At 53.7% G+C, this 19,163-nt stretch overlaps 1 protein-coding gene across 15 annotated transcripts in view; it reads right to left on the bottom strand.

The window, feature by feature from the left end:
• The window catches only part of HDAC4 (histone deacetylase 4), a 289,653-nt gene that overhangs the window by 134,596 nt on the left and 135,894 nt on the right, over nt 1-19,163 (bottom strand). For 12 of the 15 annotated variants that reach the window (XM_059054872.2, XM_059054871.2, XM_067027303.1 and 9 more), the window contains one exon: nt 17,382-17,453. The exons of the other annotated variants lie outside the window; for them this stretch is intronic. In XM_059054872.2, coding sequence (XP_058910855.1) covers nt 17,382-17,453 — 72 coding nt within the window. The remainder of the gene's footprint in view (nt 1-17,381; nt 17,454-19,163) is intronic. 15 annotated transcript variants of the gene reach the window in all.

Below are 19,163 nucleotides of genomic sequence, written 5' to 3' on the forward strand. Positions count from 1 at the left end.
CCTTCCGCACGTATTTTAAGGGGCAGCTGACGGCATCTGCTGTAACTGGCTGAACGTGGGACACGAGAGAGCAAGAGGCTCGAGGGTGACCCCAGGGCTTCTGAGGATGGAGGTGCCACTGAGTCCGGGGGAAGCTGTGGGAAGAGCAGGTTTTCAGGGTAAGATCAGGAGTCTGGCTTCAGACACGTCAGGTCCGAGATGCCTATTCGACACCCACGGGGTGTTGGCTCTAGAGTCTGGCTGGAGCTAGAAATCTGAATGGCAGCAGCATCAAGATGGCACTTTGAGCCATGATTTGATGGGATGGGACCGGTGGGGTCACCAGGGGAACGCGTCGACAAGAACGAGGAGCCCCCGAAGACGGGCCTGGGGGCCCCTCAATACTGAGATGCAGCAGAGATGAAGAAACCGTCTGCCTGGGGCCTGAGGACAAGTGGCCAGGGCAGTGGACAGGCACCAGGAGCGTGTGGTCGTAGGACAAGGAGCTTCTAGAAGAGGGTGGTCCATGGGCTCAACGCTCACGCAAGGCCACCAAGATGAGGGCTGGGACGTGGTGTTAGGGGATCTGGTGATAAGGAGTCACTGGTGGACGTAAAAATGGGGACTCTGCACCGTTAACCAGAGTAAGCTGACTCTGCAGGATGTTGCGGAGCCACCTGGAGGGTGACACCCACAGCCGATCTCAGCTAAGCTCACGTCATCTGGAAACGAGGGCAGACAGCACTAACCACCAATGCCAAGCTCACGGAGTCTGGAGGGGGTGAGGGCGCAAGGTGTGTGGAGCTCAAGGGGCAGGGAGATGCAGTATCAACCACCCGGACCCCATCTTTCTTCTCTGGATCAATGACACCAAGGGCAGGGACACCGCGAGACAGCCCCACAGCAGACGCCAGCGCTCTCTCCAGATCTCCACCCCCGCCTCCATCCCCACCAACCAACAAAACGAGGCCAAGAGCCCCAGACCAGCCCGGCCGACCAAAGCAGGAAGAGAGCCCCGACTGGCCTGCCGGCTGACCGGACCAGCATCCTCCTACAGCCTCTCACCGAGGGGCCACACTGCAGCTGCCCCGGCTCAGCAGTGGAGGTCCAAGAGTCCGTCAGAAGTCACCGTGAATAAACAAGAGCGGAACAGCCTCTCTGGAGGGCAATTTGGGGGTGTGTGTGAAAATCCCTAAATAAATATTTACACCTTTGACTCCACTCATAAAAATTATGATCTATCCACAGCATGCACCCACATTTATTTTAAATATATAATCCTAACTGCTCAAAAGGTCAAATATATAAACTCTTAAGTATTTACATATACTTCTGCTTCTATTCCGTATAGTTTATGCATTTCAGTTAGGACCACATTACGCACAGTTTTACCTTAGCGGTCATGCAAACATTTCCCACATCACTGAATATAGAAATACACATATGTGTGTGTGTGTGTGTGTGTGTGTGTGTGTGTATGTATATACACACACACATATACATATATACATAATATATATTGAAAATTCCGTTCAAGAACAAAAATGGAATGTTCTCATTTACTTTCCTAGAGGAGAAAAGAAAAAAAGGAAAAGTTTCCACAACACGTTGGCTCTAAATGATTAGATTTCACTCACATTGCCCCGAGAATAAACAGTACTGATGACATGGCATTTGCTGAGCACTTACACTGCACATCGCGGGCGCCTGGACAGGGCAGCACCAGGCTGCCCCGGTCGAGGTGCTCTGATGCCCACACGTGCTGCGCCCCCTGCCCACCGATAATCGAGCCTTCGGAAGATGAAAGGCTCTCTTAGTCTGGTTCTTAAATTTGATGGGTGTCCTCAGCAGGGGCAGAGCCTGCACATGAAGCAATGTCTGTCCGGGCACCTATATATCCTCAATAATTTCTAAATGCCACCATCCCTGGTTTGGCAGAAGAGAAGTAAGCAGCAGAAGACTTGTTTAAACGAGTGTTCCATTTCAGGCCACTTTCCCGTAGCCCTGGCACGTCATCCCCGTGAGGGGTGCATTGAAAGCTCACCTCATTAAAATGGAACCCCTTGGCCACCTTGAGGACTTGGAGGCAACCACCGGACCACCCCGAGGCCATGGCAGAGACCAGGCACATCCTCGGCCGAGATCCCTGGCCTCAGAGGGGGGACGGGAACACAGCTGTGTGGCCCTGGAGGCTGAGACCAGCCCAGTGCTGGCAGGTGGAGGGTTCCCGGCAGCCGACAGCATCGCTCTGAAGGGCAAGGGGTCCTGCCCTCCCCTCAGTGAGGACCAAAATGATGGGATCTTTAGACCCTATTGTCAGAAACCTTAGGTTGAACTTAGAATCCCTTACATTTTAAAAGGAAAGTCATAAAACAAACCAAGATGTGGGAGAAGAAACAATGTATTCATTTTCTCACCCTTCTCAGTGGTCAACCAATACCATCTTAAGGTTAATAAATCGGTAAATGATAGGCGGTAAGCATGTTATTATATGTTATAAAGAGAATCACCTGAACTAAAAATAACACTGTAACTAACAAAATCAGAAAGGGAGCAAGAGAAAAGAGGCCAGAGACACTGCAGTTTGCTAATTATCTGACGTCTCATGAGGGATTCACAAACGCTGCCCGAAGTTGCCATATCAAGAAACAGCCACATAGCTAAATGTATGGGCTTACAAAGGGTCCTGTAGTCAGTTGTGAAAGAGGATACAGCCTCCCAAGAGACCAAAAGGACAACACAACTACTGACACTAAAGCAAAGGAGAGGCCGGAATGCCCACAAACAAGAAGCCCGAAACCAGAAGCACTGAACGCAGAAAGCAGAACATAAAAACTGGATGAAAAGCTTAGAACTAAATATATCTGTTGTGTTGCCAAATGTAAACGGGATCTATTCACACAAAGGTGATCAGAGTAGGTAAAAAACAAAGCTGAACAATTACTGTCTACATAGAAAGCATCCAGAACACAACGGGCAAACAGTAACTGAAAGAAATCTGAGGTCAAAACATCAGTACCACAAAGATTAAATCTAAAGCAAATGCTACACAAGATAAGGGCCATTTCACATGTAGAAGGTACGTAATTTACCTTAGATCAGAGTGTCCTGGAGATGTGTGCTTTCTAACACGAGACAACACAGAGAATGCAGAAAAATAAGAAGAAAGGGACAGGAACACAGAATTAGCCGTTGATTTGAACTTGCTGTGGTACACTTGACAACAGTGCCATGCCGAGGATTTGAAAAATACGATGAACTCTTCAGCTAAGCTATACTTCAAATGCTGCACGATGAAAGAATTTATGCTTTCTTTTCCAGACCCTCCACAAAACATTTACGAAAATCAATGCCACATAAACACAGAAAGTTTCCAAATACGTACACAAGTACCCAACATACAGGCCACAATCCCTGAGCACACTGCAACAGAATCAGAAATGAATAAAACCAGAAGAAAAACAGAAGTCCAACTATAGGGAAAACAGAACACCTTTCTCCTGAATACTCCAAATCCAAACTGAAAGTGAAGAAACTTTATAAAGCTAATGAGCACATCACCTATTGAAAATTTCAGAAACTGCTTACGGTGAGCTCAGAGAATTAATTCATAGTCTTGTGCACTTAAGTAATTTTTTAAAAAAGGAACTGAAACAGATAAATTAAGCACTGGACTCAGAAAGTTAGGAAAAGAACTCAAAAATTAAGCCATATGTTGTTCAAGAAAAAAGAGGAAGAAGATAATAAAGATTAAAAAAATTAGGGCTTCCCTGGTGGCGCAGTGGTTGAGAGTCCGCCTGCCGATGCAGGGGACACGGGTTCGTGCCCCGGTCCGGGAAGATCTCACATGCCGTGGAGCGGCTGGGCCCGTGAGCCATGGCTGCTGAGCCTGCGCTGCATGTCTGGAGCCTGTGCTCCGCAAAGGGAAAGGCCACAACAGTGAGAGGCCCGAGTACCGAAAAACAAAACAAAACAAAACAAAACAAAAAAAAAAAAAGATTAAAAAAATTAAAGGAATTACTGGGTCAGGAAACAGGAAATCCATGGAATTGCTAAAACCCGCCATGGACAAAGTTTGCCTGTGCTTCTTGGGGGCAAAAACACGGGGATGACAGTTGAAGGAGGCTTCACAAACAGAACGAAAACAACTCCTTTCGTTACGAAAATCTTCAAAGACACACAAAATCAGAGAGGGCTATCGCGAACACCCCCGGATACAGCTCTAACAAGTAATCAATATTTTGTTTCATCTATTAACATCCATTTTTTGGGGTAACTGCATGGAATAAAATATCTCAACTTTAAACTGATAAAAGATGGCAAAGAATGAGTCATTTTTTTTAAAAAACAGATTTTTCTCATTAACATTACAAAGTGAAAAAGTAAGTATAGATTCACAGGACACTGCAAAGCTAGCACTGAGCGGTCCCAAGCATCCTTCAAGCAGGCTCACTTCCAGCTGCATTTCAGTGTGAGCTGAGCGCAGGACACGGGAATACTTCGAACTGAACAACAGCCATTTCCATACACCATTAGGACTGCTTGAAATGTACGATAAACTCAAAAATCTTATTTTCACCCAAACTTCTCTGGTGGAGAGCCGCCTCTGTACTGGCCACCAACTTGGTTTGATTCTCTTCTGGCGCAGGTTTTTCCAAAGGTCCTATTAAACGACAAGCTGAAACTACTGAAGTTGTTATGAACTTGGAAGAGACAGAGCTTTCCTTAACAGGTCCCTTAAACGGCTTTTTCTCCAGAGTAATAAATACACTGTATCAACAATGCAGAAAGCGTTCCAAACCTGAGTCTACAGAAAATAAAGTGACTTAGATGTAAACGTGGCTCTACACGTGGCTCTACAGCTTTCCAGGGCCCCAAGGAACCCTCCTCTCCCGGGTGGTTCTAAGAGGACCCGTAATTCTGGTTCAGGAACACATCCATCATGTCGCTGCAAGTTTCCTGGCTTTCCTGAAGCCCGTGATGTTCTTTTCACGGAATCTGGTACGCATAACGGGGCAGGCCATCTGCACTCCTGTGCTCTGTGATTTCAGATGAAGCCAAGTGTTAGATTCCCGCACCCCCCCCCCCCATTTCAGAACTTCTCCTTAAAGCTCTTTGGAAAATCCTTGGACTGTTTCTAATTTGTTCTGTATCCCCCAAGAAGAGAAACTGTCTTCGGGAAATATTTGCAAGCTCAAATTGAGCAAGAGCTGTAAATAAAAACCTGGCGTGCAGTTGGGAACTTGGCTTTCAAGAAGCGCACAAATGTGCTTCCGGGAAACTGTAAATAGAAGCAGGCCTGCCCGGTGCAAAAAACGGGGAGACGCACTGTAAGTTCTCACATACAAAGGCAGCCACCAAAGACAAAAGTGACCCCTGGAAAACGCGCTGGACGGGGCAATCCACCTGAGACTCTGCTGTGTAATTTTATAAACGGGTGTTACTGAGAACTCTAAGATTATACAATTACAGTGCAAAGGCAATAAATAGAAACAATAGCAGAATACCCAATGTCTCATCATTGAGCACCTATTCAAAGTGCGCCCCCTGGTATTATCTCCTTTGGCCCCCATGACCCCACGCTGGGGCCCCAGTGGTGACAGGGTACACAGATGGGGGACCCAGGCTGGAGAGTTCTCAGCACCTTGCCCAGGTCGCTCAGGCTAACTGCACACCTGGATTCAATCCGGTCACACCGCTGCAGCCCCTGCACACCTCCACAACCTGCCCACAACCGGGGGCCTGGGCTGTGCTCGCCCCAGCATAACTCACAAGTTACTCTCTGAAAGCCATTTTGCTTACCCTAAACCCCATGGATAAAAACACATTATCTGAAAATTAAAAATAGTTCCAGTGGTCTAGGAAGGCCACAGATCTCCTTTGCAATCGTCCTTGCCATTTCAGTTACGTAAGGTCAAGTTTACATAATACAAAGAAGAAAGCATTTCAGAATTTCCTTCTTAGCAACCTCCAAACGTTTGGTTATGTAGTTCACCTAACAGCTGGGTTGCGGCAGAAACCAATATTACTTAATGGTAACAGTTGAAATATTTAAGAATAGAAGGTGTTTCTTCCACTTGGCAGCAGCAGGAGAGAGGGCAGCAGAGGGCGGCCTGACGCGCGGCTGCGCTTCTGAAGGTGAGCTGGCCTTCTCCAGCGTGGGCTGGGGGCGCCCTCTGGGGTAGCGGTGAGCACCCCCGCCCGGGGCCTTCTGGAAACCAGTGTGCCCAACAAGGAATGCAGCGTCCTTGCAGGGCTCTGTGGGTCATGGGGGGTAGGAAGGAGGTCAGGTTCAGACTGTAGTGTGTAGAAGGAATACCTGGGATGCTCGTCAAAAAGTCAGGCACTTAATGTACGTGCCGGGAGGTTGCGAAAGTGACTTAGCCTCTGCAGCTACGACCGCCGGTCATGGCTGAAGGGCCAGCAGCGCCAGGCAAGCTCGCCGTTACCATCGCTACCGCCATGACTACCGCCAGCACCAGCGAGCCAGAGCGGGGACCCAAGCTCTGCTACGGAAGGCGGTGGGTGGCCTGTTCCACAGCGTGGACCCTCACTCCCCTCACCCCGCAGCGGGAGCTCCCGGTTAGGAGAACTCCACCCAGCAAGCATGACGCGGGGAGAAACGCACTGGTACCTCTAAGAGATCGTGGCCTGCAGGACAACGGTATAAACGGTGTCCAGGGCATAGACGGTGCAGGGAGATCCACGCCCTCGGGAGACTTGGTTTGCACACTGTCTCGATGCCAGCGACTCAAGATTCTCAAAGACGCTCAGCCCCGGCCCCGGTCCCTCCCACGCTGCGGCTCAGAGTCCCTTTCCTACACGCCCGTGTCCCACACCAGCCCTCACCTTCGCCCACGGGCAGCTTCGTGTTCCCCACCTCCACTCACGGCAACTCCGCCATCCAGACGCTCAAAGACGAAACCCTGTGGGACCTGGGACCCTTTGCTGCAGAGCTGGCACCTGGACACACCTCTCCTTGAGCCACAAAAGACAAAGAAACTATACGGGACTAAAAATAACGGCACGCCTGCGCAGCTGGGGCAAATTAGGGACAAAAAGATACAAAAGACCAAAAAACCCAACTGTCACTTCTGAACAGCCAGGAGCAAAAGCCGGGTACTGGGCAGGCCCCCTGCACACACCACCACCAAAGGGGTGGGAAGACCACCTAAGCCACGCCTCCCCTCCCCCCCCCCCCCGACCCTATATAAGGAACCAGCTCACGCCCCTCCCCCCCCAGGGAGCGAGCAGGGGAAACTTAACTTGTTTTCTCTCCCTGCCTGCTGCAGCAGGGGCCCCAATAAAGCCTGGCCTGAATTTCTTGTCTGGCCTCCAGTCAATTTCTATTGATTGCGGAAGGCCAGGAGCCCTGGTCAGTGTCACCTGGGGTCACTGTCCACTCCTCTGCATCCCTCCCAGCTCACCTGCCACCTCAGTAAATCCCGCTTCCTTCTGAACAGCTCTAGACTCGGAGCGGTTTCAGCCCGCCCACGGCGTCCACGCCAACTCACTGTCTTTCCTGGTCGTCTTCTCCCCCCTCCACTCTGATTTGAGCTCCGCAAACACAGGGATCTTCGCTTTATTCATAAACACATGTATCCCAAGTGCCAAGGGAGGTGATGTGCACCTAGAAGGGCCGATCCCTACGAAAGCGCGAGTGAGCCCGAAGCCTGCCTCGACAGGGGGGCCTTCCCTGACCACTTCATTTAAAACCGCAGAAACCCATGTCCATGAGAACTCAGCTGTCCTTAGTTGCTTCTTCTCCCCCACAGCCTGGATCACCTTCTAGCATCGTCTAGCTTTCCACATCATCTACTGCCACCAGCTTGGATTTAATGAGCGTATTTGGAATCCCGCATCTGACAACTAGAGGCCACACACTCTTCTAAAGCACATACTGACGAGTCATCAACTCGGGCCATAAGGCGAGTCTCAAAAACATTCAAAGGCTTAGTCACCTCAAACCATAATACAGTGTATTAGAAATCAGCAACACAAAGATTACTTGGAAGAGTCTGCACTTCCAGATGAAAGACACTTCTAAATATCTCGTTTTTTCAAAGAAAAAAGAATCATCAAACAAACTTTCAAGAGGCTACAAGTTAACTACTATAAACTAGAACTTGAATACTACAAATAGAAGTTACCGAAGCGTTTCTACTTGTCTCCAGAGAGAACTACAGAACCTTAAGTGCTTACGGTAAGAGGAGGAAAGGCTAAAAATTAACGTGCTAACTGTTCAACCTAAGAACTTAGTACAAGAGCATCCACATAAACCCCTCCACCAAAAGAAGCAGAATGGAAATAGGAACAGGAATGAAAGGAGGAGAAAATAAATGTGCACTAGTATCACCAGGGGCAGAAGTTGGCTCTTCGAAAGTGACTGAAACAGACGAAGCTGCACCAGACTGACCGAGTGTCCCCGGCTCCAAAGCTGCACCAGACTGACCGAGTGTCCCCGGCTCCGGCGACACCAGGTCTGCACGCACCCTGTCCCACTAGGAACGCAGGCGGGGGGTGGAGGGCAGGCTCGCTCAGGGAAAGGCGGACACGGCCAGCGGCTGGACACCGCAGCCTCCCCACCCCTCAGCAGCGCGCTCAGCAGGCACCGGCGGGGCTGAAAGGCGCACCGCCCCTCCCCTCGGGCTCCTGACTCAACCAGCAAGACCCCCCTCTGCTTCTCCCCGTCTGCCCCGACCAGGCACCACGGCCCAAGGACACCTGGTCAGAGCCCGGCCCAACTGGGCGCCCGGGAGCCAGCCTGCCAGGGGCACAGAGGGCCAGGGCTTGGGTCTAACGGCTGCTGGACGGTACGAGTGGCTGTGAGGTTTCTCCTTAAACGACCACGCTTTACCCTCCTGGGGGGCAGGCTGTTGGCAGGGCTGAATGATACAGCATGTTAAGTGTGACCACTTTCCCAGCAATAGTAACAGCCGTGGACAAGAGTTAACAAGACTTGTCTTCCTGGCCCCGCGGAGACACAGTTAAGCACTTTTAGACACATTTAAGGGGTTCCCAGACTCTGGATACATCTCATTCACACCGTAGCCCTGAGGTACAGAACACAAAACCTGGTAATAAAGAGACAAAGAGATACAAAGTGCTTTGCCCGCAAACGACGTGCTCGTGCATCCAGAGCTTCCTGGCCTCAGTGACGCTCCCCGAGCACAAACAGAGCACAATTCTGAGTTGGAAAAACACTGTACCTTCCGCCTAAAAAGCGCTTTCAAATACACCGTGAGGACATGAAGGTTTAATGCTCTATTTTCTGTATCGACACAGATCTTAGGGTCGCCGCTGCCGGCACCACATTTATTCCTATAAGATGGAGAAACGGGGAGTCGCCGACCTCATCCCACTGGGCTTGTGCGGACGCGTGGCCGGCTTCAGGCACACCTGAGCGCGCGAGACACTTCCACGCCATAACCGGTAAATGTTTGCTTCTCAGGCTCCTGTTCCCGCCCTCAGGCCCCACAGCAAGCTCCTTCTAACTCCCCGCGTCTATGGCAACAATCACAAAACAAACTTAATGGGGTGCGACAGCTGGTGATAAACATAAATAAGCCAAACCATCTAATGTCCACCCCGGCTGGGAAGGCCTTTATCCTCCTCCCTCAAGTGCTGAGGATACTGACGGAACACAGCCGGGGAACGAGGCCACCGCCATGCCGGGCAGTGGGCCTTGGGCGGGTGCCGGGGGGGGCGGGGGGGGCTCGGCCAGCCAGCCCGTTACAGGCACCTGAGAGGCACAGGCGGGCATTTCTGGTGGAAGATGGCAGACCAAATGCCATCATTTATCCCCACTCCTCCAGAGCCCACTAGAGAAAATCACCAACACAACTGCGGATAAAAGGCAAATAGGAGAAAACACTTGGGTGAATAAGGGGCACCTGCCTCACCGGATACAAGAAACGGAATCAAAGCATCCCGAGGCTCAGGAGGGGCACAGGACCGGGACCCCCGACGCAGGAGAGGGACCTCTTCTGGGAGCACGGGGTCCCCAGACCCCCGCGCAGCCCTCAGAGCGGGAGACTCACCTTCCGGGAAGGGCGAGGGTGCAGCAGCGGCAGCGCTGCTCGCCGGCTGCGGGCGGCCCGGGCCCGGCCCCCCAGCGGGGTGAGCAGGCCACGGGAGGCGCGCCAGAGCGGGGCACGGAGCCCCCGGCCACCGCGGCCCGAACCCCCGAGGGTCCCCAGCCTCTGGGTGCCCTGCCCTAAGCAGGAGGGGACAGGCCAGGGAGACCGTCATCACGGAAGGCAGAGCCCAGGCGGCCACACAGCGGCCCCTGGGTAGCACCCCGCTGCTCAGGGAGAAGGGCAGCCCCGCTGCCCGGACGGCCCTCAGGATGGAAGGCAGGCCTCGGGCAGACCAGGGAACCAGGCCTCCGTGTCCGGAAGGAAAGCTGTTTCCAAACCCCATAACCGCACCCCCCGGTGTGCTGAGATCTGAGTGAACATAACAGGGAAACACAAGGAAGAAGAAGCAAAGAGAAAGTAGGCAAAGAGGAAAGCGACAGAGACAGAGCCCAGCTGGCCCCTCCGGCTCCTGGCGCATTCGGGGCTCACAGCTCCATAGAAGCCCTGACAGTGCGGACCATGCGGCAGGCGCAGCTCTGTGCCCCGACGGGCTCGCAGCTGCAGGAACCCACACAGCTCCCAGCCTCGGGGCCCTTGCGACAGGCTGCTAAGGCCAAAGGCAGTGAGACACGGCAGGACGAATGAGGGACGGGGGCTGGATTTACGGTACGTGAAGCAGAAACGTGAGGAGGGCTTGGCTTGCTCTCCTCTGGAAACACCATCCAGAGGCACAGGATGCAAAACTTTGTCCCGTTAAGAACTACCGGGGGGAGAATCCATTTCCTAGTTGGTCAATTCCACTGCCAAGTGAACTTATCAGACTCGAGGGGGCAGAGGCCTCTGATGGGGCGGGCCGGGGCCAAGGCCTAAGTTCCGAAGCTACCGCCTCTGTCCCTGTCCCCTCTGGAGCTCAGGCCCCAGGCAGAAGGGGGGTTCCTAGGAGCACTTCCTCAGCCCTGGGTCCTGGGGGCCGCCACTGCCACTCTGGTTGAACTGCTGAGGTTCTCGCGGCCACAAATCAAACCCACACGTGCACCTGCACAGCTGTCGGCAGAGAGGTGGGGCCTGCCAGCTCATCCGCGGCAACGGGAGTCCTCTCTCTGTGGGCCGGACCCACGTGCCAGGCTCGGCATTAAAGACGGATACGTCAGCATTAAACGTTAAGTAGGTCCGGGAGCTCGAGGTAGCAAAAAAGCAGGCAGGCTTCTAACTTGATAACATACAGCATTCAAAGAAAAGCCTTAGCAGATGGGAGTCTTCATTCTCGACGTAACTCCAAGCATCTTTGCTGTGAAGCTTCTCTCCACCGGCTGGTTTTGCTTCGTTTTAAACGGCGGTGACAGGGGCCATCACAGAGGCCTTTGGGCTGGCTGGGGGTGGCAGTCATGCTGCAGCGGTCAGCAGAGCCGGGGCGGGGGGCGGAGCGCAGTGAAACACAAGAGGGACAGAGCATCGCGGGGCCTCCCGTGTGCCAGACGCCCGCCTGCTTCCCGGGCGCCCGACGCCTCTGCCGGGCCGAGCAGCCACATGACGCCAGACAGGCGGCCCAGGCTCCGAGGAAGTGCCATCAGCTCAAGGCCACACAGCCAATGGAAGGCAGGCAGGTGCCGCTGCCTGGCCCCCAGGCCTTGCAGTAGCTCTGCTGGCCCAGCCCTGACCCTGCCCTCACTTCTTCTAACACGGAGCCCAAGGTGGGGGGGGGGGAGTGGAGCTCCTGTAACGGGGTGAGGAGGAGAAGGAATGGGACAAAAAGACGTTCTGCGTTTGTACCACGTGAGATGCTGCCCCTGCCCGGCACGGCGGTGTTCCCAGACAGAGGCACTGCCCACGGGCGCTCAGCAATCTGGTGGGAGAGGGGACAGGCGCAGGGGCTGGGAGGGAAGCAAGTGGCCAGAGAGGAAACGGGGAGACTGAAGACTCCTAGGAGGACAGCTAGGGAGACCAGGAAGGGCTGGAGAAGGGCAGCCTTGGAATTCTGAGTGGTGACGGGGAACCTGGAACCTGGGGATGGATCCCTGGGCATGACACCCGGTGGACAAGGCAGTGACACGGGAGGACAGTGCAGGACGGTGCACCCTGGTCCAGAACCACTCTTGGCTGTAAATCTACCTGTTCCCCCAGGCGACCCTGAGGCGTTTCCAAACAGCTCATAGGTGCACGCAGCATGGCAGGGCCTCCACGGCCGGGGCTGTGATGACACTCGGGTTCTGAAGTCATGTAGGCTACAGACGCCTAAACCTGGCCTTTACGTCATGACTACTCACCAGGCCTGCACGTGAACTTGAAGGAGGGAAGTGGAAAACTTCTCAACCTTTGTTTAAACTAAGCAAACAGGGCTTCCCTGGTGGCACAGCGGTTGAGAGTCCGCCTGCCGACGCGGGGGACGTGGGTTCGTGCCCCGGCCCGGGAGGATCCCACGTACCGCGGAGCGGCTGGGCCCGTGAGCCGTGGCCGCTGAGCCTGCGCGTCCGGAGCCTGTGCTCCGCAACGGGAGAGGCCACGACAGTGACAGGCCCACGTACCGCAAAAAAAAAAAAAAAAAAAAACTAAACAAACTATCAGAATCTTTTCCTAATGTTTCAAACTGTTGGATTTTACTTTATGTCTCTGTGTTCTATATTTTCATTTTCCTCCACAAATTAAAACAAGCTCACAGGAAAAGCAACGCAGGCAACCCCTCTGGTTCGTGCACGTGCTCTGTGCCCCACCGCGCGCCTGCCCGCTCTCCGCTGCAGCCGGAGGGCAGCCAGCCTGCGGGCCAGCGGGGAGCTGTCACCCAGCGATGGGCCCCTGGCCTGCAGAGAAGAGCAATGTGCAGAGTCGGGCCTGGCCCCAGAACGAGGAGACCAAGGTCCGCTCCCTGCTGGTGGGGAGCAGGCAGCAGCCTCAGGGGCCCCCAAAGGTGGCCAACGACCCTTTACTGTGCTGCATCTCAACCCCAGAAACGCAGCTTTGCATGAAACACACACAGAGGAGGATCCAGTGAGAAGTATGGTAAGTAAGGTTTTGTTACAGGGATATTTATGATCACCGTGATGAACCGCTTTCTGTGCAATGAAGGGGCACCTCCTGCAGCTTTCCCCAAGGTCACAAGTGTCGTCACGCTGGCATCTGCTTCGCATTTTCTCCCGCCAAACCAAACCAAACCAAACAACAAGAACAACACGACACCCCTGGGAGGCACGGTAAGTTTCAGGCACCAGCTAACCTCAGATTAGCTCCTGTTCCAAAATTCGAGGACGGTCAAGCAATTCAATAACCCCTTTGACGGTGCAGTAGTCAAATACTCTGTAAGATTTGGGAATCCGTGGCTAGAGCCAATCCTCACTTTTTAAAAACTAGATTGGATAAGTTCTCTAGAGTTGGAGTAGTTTCTTCAAGTTTCCAGAATTTTCTTTTAAAAATTACACCCCTGTTATACAGCCTTGAAAGGAAACCTCGATAACTCTGACTGAAGCCCACGTTTACAACGAGGGCGATGGAGCCCGGAGCAGAGGCTCCTCTTTAGCCAACACCCCATCCTTACAGCCCCGCTGGCCCAGAGGCCCCCAGCACTCTCCAAAGTGATCTTTTACTCCAGCGGCACCCCGGAGAGCAGAAACGGGCCCCTGCCCCGTAAGTGACACGCCGGGTGACCCCGAGGAGGCGGCCCTGCCGCTCGCCGTCGGTGGGGAGCGGGCAGGAAGGGCGCGGGGCCCTGCGGCAGGCCGCCACGGTGGGCGCCTCGATGTGCCCCCCTGCCGCCCTCAGGGCTGCTCTCCTCCCGGGCGCTGAGGCCTCTCCTCCAGCCCCTTCACTCCACCCAGGCGCTGAGCAGCGACACTGCCCGGCTCCGAAGGAGCCCAACTTCCAGGTTGGAACCAGCATCCCACACACTCACTCTACAAGGTCTCTTTTCTATACTAAACATGCCTTGCTTTTATAGTCAGGGAAAACGTAAGTTACTTCCCCCAAAAGTCAAAGTGATTCAGAAATGAAGGACTGAAGTCTTTTTCTTTCAAGTTCTCTGGCACAGGCCGGTGTGTGATCTCTCTCCTAGAGGGCCACCTCTCACCTCTTCCTCTGCCCTCAAGCACCACCATCTCTCCCAGCCGAACTCTGAGCCTCCAGGGAACCCTCCACGGCTCCCGCCACCCTGTCCGCGCCCCAAGTCCCCACCTAGGAAGGAAAAGGACAACCTCCCAGGAAGGGTGAAATGGTGTGCCCTTATTCATAACTGTGACACTCCATTTAGTCCAGAACAAATGAAGAAATATGACGCTCACCCAGAACAACAGTAATGAAGGAGATGTTGCAACTAAGTGGTAGGCGAACGGTTGCTGTGTTTTCTCTCTTTTATACCAGAACTATCTCACAACGAAAAACTTTAAAACAAGAAAAAAAAACACAAAAAGAAGGAAAGGCTTGTTTGCATATAAAAAGTTAAGGGGGAAGGTGGAGGAATCAGAATGAATCCAAAATAAATAGCATTTTAGCCTGTTCCTTCTACAATACAAACTTTTCTAGTAAGAGATATTCTTGTAGGAATTACCTCAAGTCTCAAGTCAAAATGGCCCCAAAATAGAAGGCATGAATAGTGCTTCTTTATTTGAAGTAAGACTTTACAAGGACTAACGTATTTAAAGAGAACCGTTATCAGCAAGGCGGTTGAGCGGGCTGCCATTCGTGGCCAGGAACAGACAAGAAACGCGCAGAGATCCAGGAGCGGGGGGCCACGTGGGCACTCCTCCACACACAGCAAGAGCTGTACGTTCAAAGGAACAAGCTCCCGTGGTGAATGTCTGAGCGATTCCTGCAAATTATACGCATGTGTCAGTTGGTTTTCGTACCACCGAGGGTCAAGAGAGTACTTAAGATTAAACTCAATTGTTGGAAAATGTGCAACAGCAAACTGGGATTGACATAAAAATACATCTAAAGATGTTTCCACTCCCGCGTCAGAAAAATGTGGCTTTACAGAAATCATCGTACTAATTTTCGAATATTACGTAAGCTGAGATTCACATTTCTTTGTAGAACGTAGTTTACAGTGGTTGGAATGACCAAAACTGGAGTGTTACGAATGCCCTTCACTTCGGCAGCTTCTAAGGCTCAGCTCACGGCAATGCCTCTGTGGCCGGCTTGGGGCGCACGGCCCCGTGTACGCCCCTCCCCGCGCTGCCGGCTTCCCGAGGGCGTCGCCGCCCCCAGTAGAGTCCCCCCTGGAAACACTGACCCCCGATGACACCAGCGAGCACAGACTCATCCTCTGACTCGGACCAATGGAACCTGGAGGCGCAGTGTTACTGGCTCCAATTTCACCGGGGCCCTCTCCCCGATACGCCATCTCTCAAGTGGGGCGCTTCCCCCAGAAGAAGAGAAGGGGTGTAACAGACCCCAGGGGCTGTCCTAGCACCTGAACGCCGGCACCGTCACAGCCACGTCCCATGCCGTGTTCAGTACCCGCCCACAGGACATGAAGAGATGACATTTCTCCAGGAACTACTAAGAATCAGACACATAGACTTGACCTCTGTAAGAATCCCGCAGAGTCGGCATTACTATCCCATCTAGGAGCTAAAACCGAGAGACTCGGCAGCCTAGAGTCACACGGCCAGTGGGCCACCAGGATTATAGGTCCCCTCCGTCCAGGGCTGCAGTCCACGGTCTGTCCGCACGTGGAGCTGGAAGGCCCGTACGAAGTCTCAGCCAGCAGGGTGCGCTTCTCAAGCCAGAAAACTAACTTGAAGCCCACCCACTTTCTGGTTCACTTGGAAACCACCTTTCCACAGTCTATCAAGCTACTGAAAAGCTTCTTCCTCCACCCCGCACTGGGCGAGCACCAGGGAACTGTCTGAAAATGCCCGGGCTACACAAGGCACTGGGAAAATGAACGCAAGAGAAAGGGAAAGCAGCCCTGTTTCCCTTGCTGGGGCCAAAATGAGGAAGAGGGCATCTTTGTCTTCGTCTGCTGTTTCCAAGCCCACTCCCCCGCCCGGCCCCCAGCGTCCTCAGTTAACAAGGAACCTGCTCCACCGGTGGGTGGAGGGGGAGGGAGAGGCGTGAGCACCCCTGCAGGAGGCCGGAGCACCGCAGACAAACAACCCACAATGACCCTGGGCAGGCCTCAGAGGATCTCTACGCAAAGGAAGACATCTCTTCTTTGACATTCCAGCCCTGCCTCAAGCTTCGATTGCTTTTTTTTTTGCGGTACGCGGGCCTCTCACTGTTGCGGCCTCTCCCGTTGCGGAGCACAGGCTCCGGACGCGCAGGCTCAGCGGCCATGGCTCACGGGCCCAGCCGCTCCGCGGCACGTGGGATCCTCCCGGACCGGGGCACGAACCCGCGTCCCCCGCATCGGCAGGCGGACTCTCAACCACTGCGCCACCAGGGAAGCCCTCGATTGCTTTCTAAGAGGACGGAGACGGTGAGGCGATGGGTGGGTGAGCCGGGGGCCGGGGCACAGGCAGGCATCTATGTGCCAGTCTCTGCCCGTCCTGCCCACAGAGAAAGCGGGCAGAGGGGGGACGGGAAGGCTGGGGTTCAGGAGGTGCCGCGGGGAACAAGACGGAGGCCTCAGGACACGGCAAAGGCAAGGGGCCAGCAGTGCCGCCCTCAAAACGCTGGCTTAAGGACATCTGTGGAACGCCGACAACGGTCCCCTCACGTACACCCTAGGCCTTCACGAGGCTCGACTTAGTCTCAACAAGGCCAAGGAGCCCATGAAGAACGGCATTCGGGCTCTGAGTTGAAATCCCGGAGGACAGTAGACGGAGGGTTAGTGTTGTACAAAAAGAACAAGAAAAAGCTCCCACGGCCGTACGGACTTGGAAAACATTGCCTATGGCATGATATTTAGGAATATTATATATGGAATGAGAGATTTCTAATCACGCTGATGCTTTTTCGTCAACTACACATGGAAAGCTGCTTAGGACACATCACTGACTCACTTTCCCCCAGGGAGCCTGGGGTCCTGGACCCAGCGTGACCTGCCCTGCAGTGTCCCCAGCTCGAGCTCAGCGCTCTTCCCCGAGACTCTCGTACAGCTCAGGACCTGGACTTAGACCCCAAACGAGCAGTTCTTACCTTCGGGAAGAACACACCCCATCGGAGTTCAAGACAGAAAGGCCCTGCATGTCTGGGCCACTTACTTTACAGGCGTTAAGCAAAGCCCACTGCATTTCCAAAACCAGTGGCCTGTTTTTACCCCAGGAAAGAGCAGCCAACTTCCGTGGACCTGAGACCCCACCCCTTTCTCTCCACAGCCCCCCAGAACACCGGAGCCCCAAACACCCCTTTGGTGGCGCCTGGTGCGCAGCAGGGCCGGGCGTGCAGACTTACCCGAGCCGGGCATGTGGTTCACGCGGGCAGGGCTGAGCAGCTCCACTGGCTGGTCTCGGCCAGAAAGTCCATCTGCAGGGCAGAGAGAGCACTGGGCTTCAGAAACCGCTCGCATCTCAATTAAAAGACTTCACACTCCTGGTGTGCAGGGAGCACTTCCTTGCAAACAATGGAAGCGCATGTGTCCTTCTCACTTTTAAAGGACACTGGTGTCATTTTTATTTGCTGAGTCAGAAAATAAAAGACCCTTTGTAGAACATCCCAACCGGTCCCCATCTCGAATATGGCAAACACCAATTCCTGGCCTGAGGGCGTCCGGCCAAGCTGCTGTGGTTTTACTTCTTTTCAGCAGCCACCTGATACCACTCAGCGTTTCTGCAGAGACCACAAAGCACTAAGATGAAGACAGAAGAGTTACTCATCCTCTTACCAGATATGGACCCGTGGCCCAGGGGGCCACAGAGACACAACCCCTGGAGGCCCCAGCGGTGAGAGCAGCCGTGGCGGGACAGTCAAGGAAACCAAGACAAACAAACCCGCTTTTAGGAAGATACTGGGCCAGGTTCTCACAATGGAAGGAATCGTTTCTTCCAGATCCACCTTTGGATGGTGTTCTGACTGCAAAGATGGCACCGAAACCACACACCCCCTCCACCTGGCACAGGCTGCCTTTAGACCACATTCCCTCAGACAGACGAGAAAGAAACTCCGGCAGAACTTCCAGGAATCACACTTTTGGTGTAAAATTAGCTTCTGACGACGGGCGTGAACGCCCGCAGGGCCGAGCGCGTCACTGCTGACGCTGACCGTGTGCTCGGTCGCACTCGTCACGGATTTTCCGGAGAAAGCACTGGTTTCCCAGAGCGGCCGTCGGCCCCCTCGGGCAGACTTGCAAATCGTGACAAAAACACTTAAGAGCAGGTCTACTGACTCTGTACTAAAACTTTGCTTTGTGCCCCAAATGGACAGCACCTCAGGCAGCAGCCTTCAAAGGCAGTGTTCCACGACCCATGTGTGTCTTTGGAGAGGTTCAAAGTCCAAGGACGAGAACAACGACCCCGAGGAGATCCCAAAGCATCTCCTGAGAACTGCAGACCCTCCCAAGGAAGCGGGAGGCCTGTGAGCTGCGCTCCCACAGCTCCCACACCCTCGGAGAAAACGAGCTGCTCCCCTGCGGTGCCCGGCCACTCCGGAGCGTGCGACGCGGGGACTCGAACACTGGGATCTGGGGTCTCCTCTCCACAGCCAGCCACCCCTCCCCCATTCTGGCAGCTTGAAGGTAGCAGGACACAAGACACTGGGCATATGTGGGGTTAAGACAGTCCCAGGCTCCCCGAGTCAGGACGAGGACTGGGGCCCACGCTCCCGCCCAGAAGCAGACCAGGCCCGAACGCTCAGCCGACCGTCTGCACCAAAGCTTCTCCACGCATACGACCCGCCCTGAGATGGTCTGGTGCTGACCTGCGGGCCTAATGCCATATGCCCTGTGAGCCCCTTCACTGCCCCTCAGAAAGGGGCCTCCAGACGGTGATAGCAAACACTTTCAAGCCTTTTTTCTGAACGTGAATAAGTAAAACGAAAATTTTATTTTCAAAACTAAAAGATTCAGGAAAGTCTATACGTATTTTTAAAAATCCTAATCCCACAGTAAATACTTCCAGAAACACCAAAAATCGCTTTTGAAAATCCTAGTCCAGCTGCCATTTCCTGGCGGCAGGGGTCGGGAGCAGGGTGTTAGAGAGCCATCGTGCCGGCCCCGCAGCGGTGTGGGGCAAGCCCAGG

The sequence above is a fragment of the Kogia breviceps genome, chromosome 2, assembly GCF_026419965.1.
Source record: "Kogia breviceps isolate mKogBre1 chromosome 2, mKogBre1 haplotype 1, whole genome shotgun sequence".
Lineage (NCBI taxonomy): Eukaryota > Metazoa > Chordata > Mammalia > Artiodactyla > Physeteridae > Kogia > Kogia breviceps.